The sequence below is a fragment of the Aspergillus tanneri genome (assembly GCF_003426965.1).
Source record: "Aspergillus tanneri strain NIH1004 chromosome Unknown AapTan_3_pilon_pilon_pilon, whole genome shotgun sequence".
Lineage (NCBI taxonomy): Eukaryota > Fungi > Ascomycota > Eurotiomycetes > Eurotiales > Aspergillaceae > Aspergillus > Aspergillus tanneri.
Window position 1 is genome coordinate 3,475,272 of NW_022984630.1, and position 13,497 is coordinate 3,488,768.

General features: G+C 50.4%; 5 protein-coding genes across 5 annotated transcripts; 1 reads left to right on the forward strand and 4 right to left on the reverse strand.

The window, feature by feature from the left end:
• Nucleotides 1-723: 723 nt before the first annotated feature.
• Nucleotides 724-3,415, reverse strand: ATNIH1004_004970 (putative INO80 chromatin remodeling complex (Ies1); the record flags this gene model as incomplete). Its single annotated transcript, XM_033569630.1, has 4 exons — nt 724-2,216; nt 2,275-2,328; nt 2,386-2,934; nt 3,019-3,415. 4 exons carry the CDS (start codon nt 3,413-3,415, stop codon nt 724-726), a joined length of 2,493 nt encoding a protein of 830 aa, XP_033428436.1.
• Nucleotides 3,416-5,590: 2,175 nt separating this feature from the next.
• On the reverse strand, nt 5,591-7,696 carry DED1 (DEAD/DEAH box helicase; the record flags this gene model as incomplete). The annotated part of the gene is made up of 2 exons (XM_033569631.1): nt 5,591-7,427; nt 7,518-7,696. The coding sequence occupies 2 exons, from the start codon at nt 7,694-7,696 to the stop codon at nt 5,591-5,593; spliced, it is 2,016 nt and encodes a 671-aa protein (XP_033428437.1).
• Nucleotides 7,697-9,498: 1,802 nt separating this feature from the next.
• Nucleotides 9,499-10,477, reverse strand: CPR2 (Peptidyl-prolyl cis-trans isomerase B; the record flags this gene model as incomplete). The annotated part of the gene is made up of 6 exons (XM_033569632.1): nt 9,499-9,700; nt 9,761-9,905; nt 9,965-10,068; nt 10,134-10,150; nt 10,221-10,298; nt 10,367-10,477. The coding sequence occupies 6 exons, from the start codon at nt 10,475-10,477 to the stop codon at nt 9,499-9,501; spliced, it is 657 nt and encodes a 218-aa protein (XP_033428438.1).
• A 389-nt stretch (nt 10,478-10,866) lies between these two features.
• Nucleotides 10,867-11,411, forward strand: ATNIH1004_004973 (mitochondrial 37S ribosomal protein uS13m; the record flags this gene model as incomplete). The annotated part of the gene is made up of 4 exons (XM_033569633.1): nt 10,867-10,869; nt 10,930-10,968; nt 11,045-11,311; nt 11,367-11,411. 4 exons carry the CDS (start codon nt 10,867-10,869, stop codon nt 11,409-11,411), a joined length of 354 nt encoding a protein of 117 aa, XP_033428439.1.
• A 304-nt stretch (nt 11,412-11,715) lies between these two features.
• YTM1 (WD repeat WDR12/YTM1 family ribosome biogenesis protein) lies at nt 11,716-13,268 on the reverse strand (the record flags this gene model as incomplete). Its single annotated transcript, XM_033569634.1, has 2 exons — nt 11,716-13,058; nt 13,136-13,268. 2 exons carry the CDS (start codon nt 13,266-13,268, stop codon nt 11,716-11,718), a joined length of 1,476 nt encoding a protein of 491 aa, XP_033428440.1.
• Nucleotides 13,269-13,497: the final 229 nt, after the last annotated feature.

Here is a 13,497-nt window from a genome sequence, read left to right on the forward strand (position 1 = left end):
AGCGTGGTGGAGACAATGAGTTGCAGTCGCGCGGTGCAAGTTTTGCAGTGGATCGGCGGCGGAATTGCCTCTGGGGAAAGAAATCACCGGCCGTGGTGTTACCACCTGACAATGAGGAGACCGAGGGACCGATGGGTAGGATTATTAATAGAGAGATATAACCGATGTGATTCTAAGAGTCTGACAAGTATGAATTTGAGAGCGTAGAGGAGATGGAGAGAGAAGAGGGAGAGTGAGAGGGACAAAGTCTATCGATCATGTGTTATTTCTTGCCCTGTTGGGAAGTGTCGGTCGCGCGCTCATTCATCATCAGACGATCTACCTATCTACTACGGGGACTGGATTCCCCTCGATCAATAATAGATTAATTACATCGCTCAATCTCGACGCAACTTCTGGTCCCCTGGTCATTTCGTGCCGCTCTGCATGTGAATCCTCCGTCAATGCGTCCCTCATCCATGGGATCTCACTGCAGGCTCGGACTATCGGGGTTCAGTGGATGGCATGACAGGACGTACAATAAATAAAACAAGAAAAGATGAGAAAAATAAAGAAAGACAAAATATAGAAATCAATAAGACAGTCAGAGAAAAGAAGATATCGGGTTGGAAAGAGGAAAGAACCGGATGCCCCAACAAGACATGGAACAGACCGACGAGACATGAGAAACAGAACTGCGTCACACAAAACGGCCAATCTACCCAGGCGATATACGTGGCTCCTCTAATGATTCTCCACTGTATCGTCGTCCTTTTCCCCGGTCCGTCCCCCAGCGTCTCCTCCAGCAGCTTCCACTCCGGCTTCGGGGCCGACACTCGAAGTTTCGCTGGCAGCATATCCGTGTCCGCCCTCGAACGTGGATGAGTTGTCGTCAATCTCGCCCTCGCCTTCGTCCAGCTCGTCCTCATCGGCTTCTTCGTCGTTGTCGTCCGAGGACAGCGCTTCTGCATCTTCGTCGGCGCCTTCCATGAAACTATCCTCATAGCCAGGCTCCGAGGGCCGCGAGGCTCCTCCTATCCGCGAGGGCCCTTCGTCCTCGTCACCGCTTCCTTCACCGAGGAGCTCCCGATCGATATCATCAAGCCCTTCTTCGACCTCGCCCTCGATATCATCGTCCCCTAATTGACCCGAAGCGGGCATTGGTGAGAGGTCGTGGTCCCGGGAGGGTGCTTCCAGGCCATCGAGGGCGGCATTGTCCGCGGCCATTCGTGCGCTGGCTCCATCACGATGGCCGCGGCTCCGGCTGCTTTTCGGGCGAGACGCCGACGTGGCCTGTCCTTTGACGCTCGCTTCAGCTGAGGCATCTGCGGCCGCTCCGGCAAGCTTGCGTCGGGCATTGCGTGCAGCTCGAGCCCTACTGCGAGCCGAGGTAGGGGCACGGCCATTTACGTCCAGAGCATTTTCAGTCAACCTATTCAACCGGTCTTTTTGCCGCTCTTCCCTTTCCTTTTTCCGATCCCTCTTCGGTCCATTCGCATCGTCCAGGTCCCATCGGTCCAGCCGCCTCCCAGCTTTGCGGACCACAGATAAGAAGTAGCTGGCATTCTCCCCGAAGTCTTCCTCTTCCTCGGGATTAGGAATCAGGCCTCCTTTCCCCCAGGTATTCTCCTCGTCCTCCGTGTCATAACCGTCGGGGAGGCCCTGTAGCAGACGGCCATAACGGGCGAATGGGATTTCGCTTTCCCGCTTCGCGCGAAGGATCCGGTATGCCTCATTTTTTCGTTTGGCAAGAAGATACTCGATACGCTGACGCCGATTCTGCTCGACGGCGAGTTGGTGCTGGGTGAGCGGCCGAGGTCGACGCGCAGAGGTTTGCTGTGGCAAGGCAGGCTCATTGACAAACCGGTTTAGGACCGGGTGGCTGGAGCCTGGCGGAACAGGCGAGGCCGCATCGGGTGTATGCTCCATCCTAGTCTTTAACACAAGACGTTGTTGACCAACAGAACGATTGAGGGATGAATCGCGCTTGGGTCGCTTGTACCGAGAACGAGAGGACTGGCCGGGGGTTTGGTAGTCGTCCTCGTCATCTTGTGGATAGCGTTTGAAGGAGGGATGCAGTGGGGTGGACATGGTAGAGCGATCACCTCGACCTAGTGAAAGATAGGATGTTAGGAGGTACATAACAGAAAGATCTTCAGCGATAAGGACGTCCTTACCGGAAGCAACGCCGGAGATGTCTCCCGACCCTTGATCGTCATCGTATCCAAAATCCGATACTACCGAAAGAAAGTCAGCGTCGACAAAAACAGCATGATTAGACCTGCAAAAGTGTACCTTTCTTGGAGCGCTTTGTCACTCTGGGTAAGGGCTCATCCTCTTCCAAGATCCCTATGTACTGAAATTAGATTACTGCTCCATAGAGTGAATATCCACGACAGAACTAACGTTTCCGTTCCAGGCGCTTGGCCTCTCCATACTCAATTTCAGACTGTGTATCGACATTCTCATCGTTCGCCTGGTCTTCGGTGAGGCTCTCGAAGTTCGGCACCTTAATCGGCAGCCCCCCGGTTCCCTCACCATCCAGACCCGGACCGAACGGGTTATTGAGGGCAGCCTCGTGGGAAAAGTCGCTCTCCAAATACCACCACATCAGCCAAAGGAACGCCCTCGCACGGCTTTTGCTGCTGAGGGTGGATCTCATGACAAGATCAAAGAAATCACGGGGCGGGAAAAAGTGCAACTCGGACACCTTAGGAGCGTACTGAGCAAGAACGAAAATCAAGTTGACCGGATTCGTTCGCGGGATGCGTGTATTTTTAATCATTTCGAGGGTATTTGGTTGGTCGACATCCTCCGATGCGCCCTTGAGAATAGACTTGAGGCGAGGAGCATCTTGCAATTGCTTGTAGGCATTAGGGTCCTGGTGCGCCTGTAGCGAAGGGATGGAGTGGTATGTCCGTAGTTGAGCCCGCATCTCGGGGAAAACTAAGTAGCCTAGAGTTAATACTAGATAATAAAGAAGCGAGCGACAGACGTCGGCTGAGGAAGGAATCACGGAGAGAAGGGGGAAGGACGTACAGTTAAGGGTGGTGTTCATTCTCCCAAAGTTAACGAGCAGACAAACCATAGCCATGCTAATAGCGGCCTGCTTATCGTTCTGGAGCTTGTCCTTCAAAATCTTGCTCGTCTTGCTACTCCGTGCCATCGCGTCGATGTAGACATCTGCAAAATCAAAACCTTTCTGCCCATCTGGCCAACGAGAGAAGACGGGAGTCTTGTCCTCGAAGACGAGCTTGAGAAACTGGTACTGAATGTCCTTGCGCCAGAGGGGGATGCCGTCCTCCTTCTTTAAATGCCTGATCTTGTTTCCTGAGTATACGGATCCGATCGTGCCGTTGGCCTGACGCCTCGTGCCAACCGTCATGTTTGGTTCGGCGTGCGGATACGTGGCGTCGGCGTTATCAACTTCGGCCATCCTGAATTGGAAGGTATATTATTCGGCTAGGACCTGCTGGTTGAATGGGTCGTAGTAACTGATGAATCTGAAGGAGTCCGGACCTCTATTTAACAAGATGGTAGGTCGACGGTTGTGTGGCCCTTCCAGGGCGTTGTCCTGCGCAGGGCCGGTAAGGCCTAGAGGAAGCGGCGGCAGAAGAGGCAGATTGGCTTTCAGTTTGGGAGCGGAGAGAAATCGCGGTTGAAGAAGAGGCAGGGAAGGGGGGGAAGAGAGATGGGGAGGCCGGAAAAAATTTGAGATTGGTGGGGGCTAGACGGAGGAGAAGGACAGAGAAAGGAGACGAGAAGGCGATGCGAGGAAAGAGAGAAGTTGTGAATTCCGTAATCCGGTGATCGCAATGCCGGAAGTCAATCAGTCCGTCTCCAGTCAAAAGGCCATTTTACTCGACATCTGTCTGGTTGAAATTGATTCATCCATGGATGGCTATCAATTGCTATTGTCTCTTTCTTTCCTTAACTAAGGCCCTTGGATACCGATCCTATACCAACTAGTCAGTACTACTTTTGGATCGGATTTCTAGACGCGTTGACAACCCTTTTCAGCCTGAGCTTCACCTTGTATAGAACTGTCGCATCTTCTGTCATCTGTCATTCAGTTTCTTTAATCAACCTGAGGCTGCTAATAAATCTCTCGCCTACTTCATGAAGCTCCTATACAAGGACCTGTTGTATTGATATAAAGAACTTTAATAACCTAAATTGGAAATCAATCGCTGACCCTGTAACTTTCTCTATTATAATCATCCATGCTTGCAAGAGAGTATGATTATATAAAATCTTCAACTAGTTTTGTAGGTCTTTTTTGTAGATACCCGGGCTAGAGTTGCTTTCTTGCCCACTGGTGATCCTCTACTCCTATATACATATTAGGCAGTCCATTAATAGATGTAGGCATGGCCGAAGTCGCTACGCGCAGAGCTACGATCTAACAGAGTATACAAGTCTACCAAAACACATGACCAGAATCAAACTTTTTGATTTAATGAACAAGCTCCCTTCTCTCGAGACCCGGAGCCTCTTGATAAGTAGGGCCATTTTCGGCAGATCCCGTCGAACCCAGACTGCAACTGACATGAGACGATGTTCACCACAAAAAGCAACACAAAAAGCGCCAGCAAAAGCAGCTTCCCATCCTCCACGGATCCGAGACATGAAACAGAAACCCATCTGACGGCAACCTCCGCGGACCCCAGTGCAGAGAATATTTTTTGTGGACACAACACCTCAAGCCAACGCCATACAGAATGCAAAGAATCCCATCTCTATCACTCACATCACATTTTCATGCATCACCGATCTCAGATGTAATGCGAAAGAAACAAGCACCCGCCGAATAAGAAAGAGTCCATAGTCTCCAAGCACGGTTCCGGTGGCCCGTGTCGCTTCTCTGCGCGCCGTTGTTGCGCCGTCGACAGTACCCAATGCCGAAGAAGGCTATTCGCAGAGGGAAAACAGGAAGGATACATGTAGGCAAGAACGAACCGAGGATCAAGGGAAGTGGGAGAAAGGGAAAACAACCTGCCATAAGATACCGAAAACCGGAAGAAATCTATATTGCGAGACACGGTCGATGCAGATGCCACCGCGCCCAGCAGATGAAATCATAAAAGCACTTTTCTGCACGCGAAAGACCAGCACTTCTGCCCGGTACGTGCCGTTCAAGCGGTTCTCCACGTGGCCGCCTGAAAACAAAAAGGGTATCTGATGGAAGTGGTTGCAGAAGAAAGACAACGCAATCTATGATGTTCAAGCAATGCCGATCCGGATGCTCTCGATTATATGGTGGGTATAATCAGGAGCAGTAATATGGTGAGATCGGCCCACATCACAAGACCATGCCTAAACAAAGAAAACAGAGAACGGGAAGGAAAAAAAAAAAGAAAAAATTGCCAAATGCTCGGAAACAACAACACCTACAGAACAAATTGAGAGAAAGGAAATAAATAGACTCTAAAAGGAAGTCGTGGCGGTCATGACAAAGCCGGTCCTGAGAAAAGCAAAGGCAAACAAAAAAAAAGAAAAAGCTCAGGGCTCGTTCTGATCGTATCCGTCAAAATGAGAGGCAGAGAAGAAGAGAAAATAGGGAGCCAATCAGACCTGACGGCCTCGCCAGAGACCACAACTTCAATCTGATTTACCACCAAGAGGAAGGTCCAGTAGGGCCGGATGGATTTCCATAGCTGCCACCACCGCCGCCGCCGTAGCCGTAGCCGCCGCCTCCGTACGATGGGGCACCGTAGCTGCCGCCGCCGCCGCCGTAGCTTCCAGCGCCACCATAGCCGCTGCCGAAGGAAGGAGGACCGCCGCCCATGTTGCCGCCGCCTACGCGGCGCATATCACGGGTGGCATTGGTACCACGGCCACGGCCTCCACGGCCTCCACGACCACCATATCCGCTGCCTTCACGAGCAATGCTCTCGAGGAACGAGGGGACTTCCTGGTGAGCTTCCTTCAGGAGGTCAATCAGGTCACGGACGACACCCCTGTTGCCACGGTTGAAGAACGCAGTGGCGATACCAGTATTACCCGCACGGCCGGTACGACCAATACGGTGGACGTAGTCGTCGATGTCAGTGGGGAGATCGTAGTTGATCACATGGGTGACGTTAGGGATATCAAGACCACGAGCAGCGACTGCAGTAGCCACCAGGATAGGGCAGCGACCGGAGCGGAACATCTCCAGGGCGCGCTCACGTTCACGCTGGGTGCGGTCACCGTGAATGGCAGTAGCTGGGAAACGCTGGTTGAGAAGGAAATCCGACAAGGAATCGGCCATGCGCTTGGTCTCAACGAAGATTAGGGTCAGACCGCTAGTACCATGGGTGTGGAGGATGTCCAGAAGAACGGAGCGCTTGTCGTGGTCTTCAACATACTCAACCTTCTGAGTGATGTTCTCAGAGGTGGAGCCCACACGACCCACGGACAGGAACACGTAGTCCTTGAGGAAGTCCCGGGCGAGCATTTGAATATCCCGAGGGAAGGTGGCCGAAAACATGAGAGTTTGGCGTTCATTAACAGGGGGCATATCTTCACCTTCCACGATACGACGGATCTGGGGTTCAAAACCCATGTCCAACATACGGTCGGCCTCGTCGAGAATCAAGTACTTGATGTTGACAAGGGAGATACGACCACGCTCAATAAGATCCACGAGACGGCCGGGCGTGGCCACCAACAGATCGCATCCACGCTCAATCTGACGCAGCTGAGAGCCGATATCAGCACCACCGTAAACAACGCACGGGCGAACCCAAGAGCGATACGCAAACTTGCGGGCTTCGTCAAAGATCTGAGACACAAGCTCACGAGTGGGGGCCAGAATGAGAGAGGTCGGGTAAGCCTTGCGCTGGCGGCCGTAACTGAGTTGGCCCGGAGCCTGGGCCGGGGCAGCAGAGGGGCCATTCTTGAAAGCCTGGGAGAGGATGGGAAAGAGGAAACCACCCGTTTTTCCGGAACCGGTCTGAGCACAGGCCATCAAGTCGCGGCCGTTCATAACAATGGGAATGGAGTACTTCTGCACAGGGGTGGGGGTCTGGTAGTGGGCGAGCGTGATGTTCGCAATGAGGTGGTCATCCAGGGGAGGGTTGGTGAAAGAATTGACAGGCTCGGGGACGTCATGACCGGAAGCCTCCACGGGGATGTCATCGTAGTTGGCGAAGTTGATTCCGGTGTTTTGCTTGGTGGGATCGTTGGGAAGGCCGAAAAGTTCACGTTCCAAGCGGGTATTGGCGGGTCCAGGGATGTGCTTGCCGTCACGCCATTGACCATCTCCAGAGCCTCTGGCAGCAGCACCGCCGCTGCCGGTGCTGTTGCTGCCGCCGTAAGAGCCTCCATGACCTGGGTGTCCGTAAGCATTTGGGTTAAAGGACCGGCGTTGACCTTCATGGGAGCTCCAGCTAGTGTTACCATTGGGACCGCGGGGGCTGAAATCAGGGGCGTTGGTGTTGGCCCAGTTGCCGCCACGAGGGCCTCTATAAGTTCCAGTACCATTAGCTTTCATCCTCAGACCCCAAGGCAAATAGATCGCCATCGTCGGATCAGGAATAGAAGAAACCACGTACCTGGCGCTCCAGGATCCTGGGGCTGGAGGAGGGGCGGCCGCAGCGCCGTCCATGTTCGCGCCCGTTTGGCGTTGGCGGAGATGGGGAGGGATGTAGGCAGCGCGGCCAGTAGGAGGGACAGCAGGGGCATGCTGAGACTCGTTGAGGGTGAGGTTTCCCATTTTCAAACCGTCGGCCATCTTTGCGGGTATTTCACGGACTGTGGCAACAGATGACAGATAAGCAACACGTTCGGTTGAGTCGTGCAACGATGTAGGGACGTACGGTTTCAGAAATTCGAACTAGGTGTGTTTTTTTCCTTTTTGTCGAAGAAGCGCTATCTGACGCACCCGAAATTTCTTTTTTTTCTGTACAGGACAGGAGGAAAAGAGAACGTGGTGCAAAGGCGAAAAACTAATAGAAAAAAAAACACAAGTTCCCGTTCTCTATCAAGTGGCGATAATGAACAAGAACACTTCGATCACAAAAAGAAAAGAAAGAAAAGAAAGAAGTGATCTGAGCAGTTGTATTACAAAAAAAAAACCACAAGGTGATCACCCAGATCTAACCCTCTATTAAATTTGCAAAGAGAAGAAAAAAGGGCAACGAGAGGGACGAGGAGAAGGGAAGAGAGAAGAAAAAAGGATAAGACGTGGAGATAATGGGAAAAGAAAAAGAAAAAATGGGGGAAGGAAAAAAAAATGAACCGATTTGGATTAGGGGGAAAGGGAGCAAGATGGAAGTTGGAAGAGAGAAAAGAGAGAGAGAAAAGAGTTTGACTATTGTGGGTTGACAAGAGGCAACTTGGAATCAATTTTAAATTTTTCTCTTCTTCCTGGTGTAAATTAATCCGATTCTCTTCGTGTTTGTCCTTTAATGTCACCTTTTTTATTTTATTTTATTTTATTTTATTCTTATTTTTTTCTTATTTTTTTCTTATTTTGATTTTTCACTCCCGTTGCTGATTCAGAATCCAGAAGCGAAGGGCAAAAAAAAAAAAAAAAAAAATTTAAAAATGAAATAAAATAAAATGAGAAAATCCACCAAGTTGGTGGCCAACTAGGAATGAAGTTGATGACCGTTTTTATTTTTCTTCTTATTTTTCTTATTTTCACCAAAGCATCGTAAAGTAGACACCCTTCGTACTGCTTTACTGGGCGAAGCTTATTGGATTCATAGTTGGTACTTTCCTCCCAAATGATGTCCAAAGTAACTATTCCGTACAGATCAACCTAATCTACTCCGTACCATATACACACTGAACTATCGTTGTCCCTAGACAGGGGAATATTTTGGTGTTACACGTACTTCCCAAAAAAAAAAAAAAAAAAAAAAAAGGCTTGCTTACGGAATATTCCCTCCCACATTATTCACCAGAATATATTTACTTCGGCTGGTTGTAGATTACCAGTCAAATACCTATTTACTATCTAGACTACCTGAGTAGTGAGTACAAACCCGTAGAAAGGATCTAATCTAGGATCAGCCGTTAGTATCCCCATGTCAAATTATAGAGTGGATATCAGCCGTCACAGTCGATGACAACATAGAACTTTGCCACCTTTCTCACCTACGTTCTGGGACATCTGACCGGTGTCGCCACTGCTGAACTGGGCCCTTCTATTAACTACTTCTTAATGGCACATACCAATGGCTAGCAGCACTGACTTATTCTTACGAAGCAACCCGATAAGGCGGGATGATTGGATAGAAAATAGTCCAACATGGCAGCTCACGTAAATATAATCACATTGGAATCTCCTAAGCCATGCTCTTTTCATGGTCCTCCTTTGCCCGGGAACGTCCCCCACAGCTCTTCTTGACTATGATCGCAATGACTGCGATGCCAACGAGAAAGACAGCAAACCTGGGTAGATAAAGATAGGAAGATGCTGGTGCGGTTGTAACGATTTCCGGCTGGTGGTCTACGGTTCTTCATAGGCCAGCGAGCATCAGCATATTTGGGACTTCCTCAAGTAGCAAGGACTGACTGGGACTAGGCCTACAACTCCTCATGGCTACCTTTTTTGCCGCTGGCGTTGTCTTCAGTCTTGGGCTCTTCACTCTTGAGCTCTCCACTCTTGACAATTTTGACCACCTCTTCAGGCTTGTCGCCGGGTTTCTTCGGCACATTCTCGATCTTCTCAACAACCTCGTAGCCCTCAAGGACTTCGCCGAACACAACGTGACGGCCATCAAGCCACCTAGTAACATGAATAGTTAGCAGCCGCACTCTCGTTCGATTTAGTCAAACCTAGACGTACGAGGTAATGGCGGTTGTGATAAAGAACTGGGACCCATTGGTGTCCTTGCCGGCGTTGGCCATGCTGAGAAGTCCCTTTCGGGTGTGCCTGATCTTGAAGTTCTCGTCCGCGAACTTGTTACCATAGATCGACTTTCCGCCGGTGCCTTCGTGCAGGTGGTCAGCATGAATCATATCTGGGCCAGCTCTAGAGCCTGGTACTAACCATCACCCTTGGTGAAGTCGCCGCCCTGGATCATGAACTCCTTGATGACACGGTGGAAAGTGGAACCCTCGTAGCCATAGCCTTTCTCGCCGGTAGCCAGAGCGCTGGAGACGTTCGATTATTAGCAGAGATAAATAGGCTGTTTAGAGCCAGGTTAGAGACACTGTACCGGAAGTTCTCAGCAGTCTAGAAACCATCAATTCAGTTAGCCTGGGATTCCGAGATAGGAGTGAAGACAATGGGTTGTTTCATTTACCTTAGGAACGGTCTTACCGTACAATCCAATTACAATTCTACCGAGCGGCTTGTCACCATGTTCAATATCAAAGTAGACCTGACCACAGTATTCCGGTTAGCATGGTGACCATTCGTCTCTGCAATTGATAGTAGCCAGCGTCCTACCTTGTTGGTGATCTTGGGGCCCCGAGGCTCCTTGGCCTCTTCGGCATGGACCAAGGCGAGTCCAACTGCGAAGACCAAGAAAAAGGACAGGAAGAGGTTTTTGAAGTTCATTGTTTCGCACAGTGTCTCCGTTTGTAGGAGAGCCCTAGGAATAGTTTGCAAAGCGCAGCGGATAAGGAACTGTCTCACCCAGCAAGGCCAGGTTGCAGGTCGGCGGCATGCAATGGTGCCAAGACCACACTACAACCAATTATGGAAAACTTGTGTAATTTTCAAAATTGAAAGGCGTATTTCGGTACGCTTATCCTACGCAATTGGTTGGGCCTAAGGGAAATGTTAACTAACTAGTTACAACATTCCTGTTTCATAATCCGAAACTTTCGACAAGCTACATGCGGAGAAACGTTGTTACGGGATGGTTAATTTCTTCCGCCCGCTGGAGATCTAACACCGCAGAGAGCAGTATAGCCACAAGGGTGGGCACACGCAATTTGCTCAAGATGGTATGCCGTGTCTCAATTGATTTAAGTCGAACTCGCAATCGGAAGCTAACCGCTTGCTAGGTCTTCATCCTCGGCGTGAACTTCCCCGAGCGGAACCTTGTCAAGGCAAATATTAACCTTTCCTGCATACTAGCAGCATCCGTTGTGTCGAGCTTGGTCTAACATTTCCTTCCAGAAATCGCTTGAGTCATTCTTTGGCATTGGTTGCCACACCTCGTCGCGGCTCCTTGCCCGGTTCCACGTCCACCCGACATGCAAGGTTGGTGAGCTGGCCAACAAGCAAGTCCTCGATATCACTGCTGCTCTATCCGACATGAAAATCGAGAACGATCTCCGGAGATCAATCCTTGACAACATTAAACGATTGAAGGAGACGGGTACATATCGTGGTAGGCGTCATGCTCTAGGACTGCCGGTCCGGGGACAAAGAACAAGGACCCAGGTAGGTGTTCCATCTTTGGTGTTGTCAGTAATGGGTGCTGATTCTGTCTGGGCAGATCAAAACTGCTGTCAAACTCAACCGTATGGAAAGAAGGCTCTGAATATGCTATAATTGTTTGTGGTTGGTCGATCTGTGTGTCTTTTTTATGTGCGAGGGGCATGAACCGGCGTTTATCGTTCATTTCTTGTAATTGAATATTCCGATATTTTAAATTTTATGGGATGTACTATATTTAGGCAATGAAAGGAAAAAATAGGCGGAATATTCCCATGTCTAGGTAGGCAATCAACACCACGTGAAAATTAAGAAACACCAAAAGGTCTGGCAGCTTTTCGAAATAAAGCCCAACGATAAAAGTCCAACTTTTCATCCTTCAATAAAACGCCGGGCCCAGATTGCGCAGCTTAATTTTGTGCAGAAGATAGCACGCCCTCTCCGCGGTTGATCTGAATTCTCTTATCCTCACCAGCACTGATAATGCCCACTGACTTGTCCCAACACACCCCGAAGACCTTGACGCCCTCCCCACCAACACGTTTAGCATCGGACTTGCCCCCTTCCTCCAGGCTTTTACGCGAGATCGAGTAGACACTCTCTCCCACAACGCCTTCCTTGTCTGTCTTGGTAGATCGGATATCCCAAATTCGGCATGTGCCGTCATGACTACCGCTGATCAGACCGTACGCGCTGTTAGGGTCACGGGCCAAGGTTACAACAGCGTTGGTGTGGCCGCGCAGTGTCATGGCTGCGATGGTTGTCGTAGATGCCCGAGGGTCAATAAGAGTGATATGACGGGCAGAAGAGCCCGCTGCAAGGAGATGGTGGTCAGGGAGGTGTTCGAGAGAGAGAAGTGAGTGCGATGTCGTCCGAGTATCAACTAAAGTGGCGGTAATAAGATCCCAGGTGCGTAGGGAATGATCCCAAGAAGTCGAGTATCCAACCGTAGAGTCCTTCGAATCGAAAATTGCAGCTGACACTGGCGCACTGTGGGACGACAAGAGGGCCAATGGCCCGCGTTGCGGAGTGCTCACGGATGAGTTCAACTTCCTTCGCTTCGAACTTTTCGAGACGGCTGACGGAAGCAATTTCTCTGGGGCAGCTGGGGCGTCGGATTTTTTTGTCGACCAGAGGCCCACACTATGATCTGAAGAGGCGGATAGAATACGGTTCGAGGGAGTGTGGACGGCCAAGGAGTTGATGCCGAGCTTGTGCCCGTATAGCTCTAGCTGGGGAGAAATCTTTCCTGAGAAGCCATCATCGGTTTCCGAGTACTTCCATAGACGGACTGTCCGATCGAGTCCCGCCGAAGCGATCGAATTAGGAGAGATGAACTTGGCCGCTTTGATGGAAGCGGTATGCCCTCCATCAGGCGCTGACGGCGAGGTTGCTACAATCTGCGAAGACATATCCCATACCCGAAGAAGACCATCATAACTGGCGGAAAGAATCCTTTCCTGGCCTTGAGGGATGGATGCGGAGGCCCAGGAAGCAGCAGGCGATGTGGAAGAGAGCACATCGACTGAGCTTACCCAGTCATCATGCTCGAACGACGCAATGTGAAGAGGTGGTATTAGAGCCCTAACATACTCAATCTCCAAAGTTGTCTCAGCAGAGATGCCATTGGCTGTCAAGTATTCATCGATTGAAGTTCGGAGGAATGACCCATTGACCAAGAATTCAAATGGGATTGGTTTGACGCTCCCGAGAAGATTGTTCACCAACGTCGAAAGGGCATATCTCCGCAGGCCTAGAGAAGGCTAGCATCAGCACCAGAAGAGTGACTTGGAGCGACTGGAACAAGTATATCTAAAGGTAGAATCTCACCAGTAGGAACTAGAATCGGGCCGGTATTCTCAGGCAGTGCAATATCTTCTTGCTTGCTCGTGAGTTGCACACGAACTTGTCTCTGTGCAGCCTGCAACGAGGCCGCATCGGTAGGATTTGGATCCCCGTTCATATTGCAGGCGTGTAGCACAAAAGGGAGTTTCTGAAGCAGTGTGGTGCTGGATATGCCGTGGATGGAAAAACTGCGACGGGCGAGGGAAAAATTACGGGAATCGACGCGGCCATTTGCGCAAAGCGCGGAGATCCCCCGCATGCGTGGATTTCTAGTGGACTAGATATGCATGGAATTTCCTATGGAACAGCAAACAATTGATAACTACTACATACATATCGCTCACATG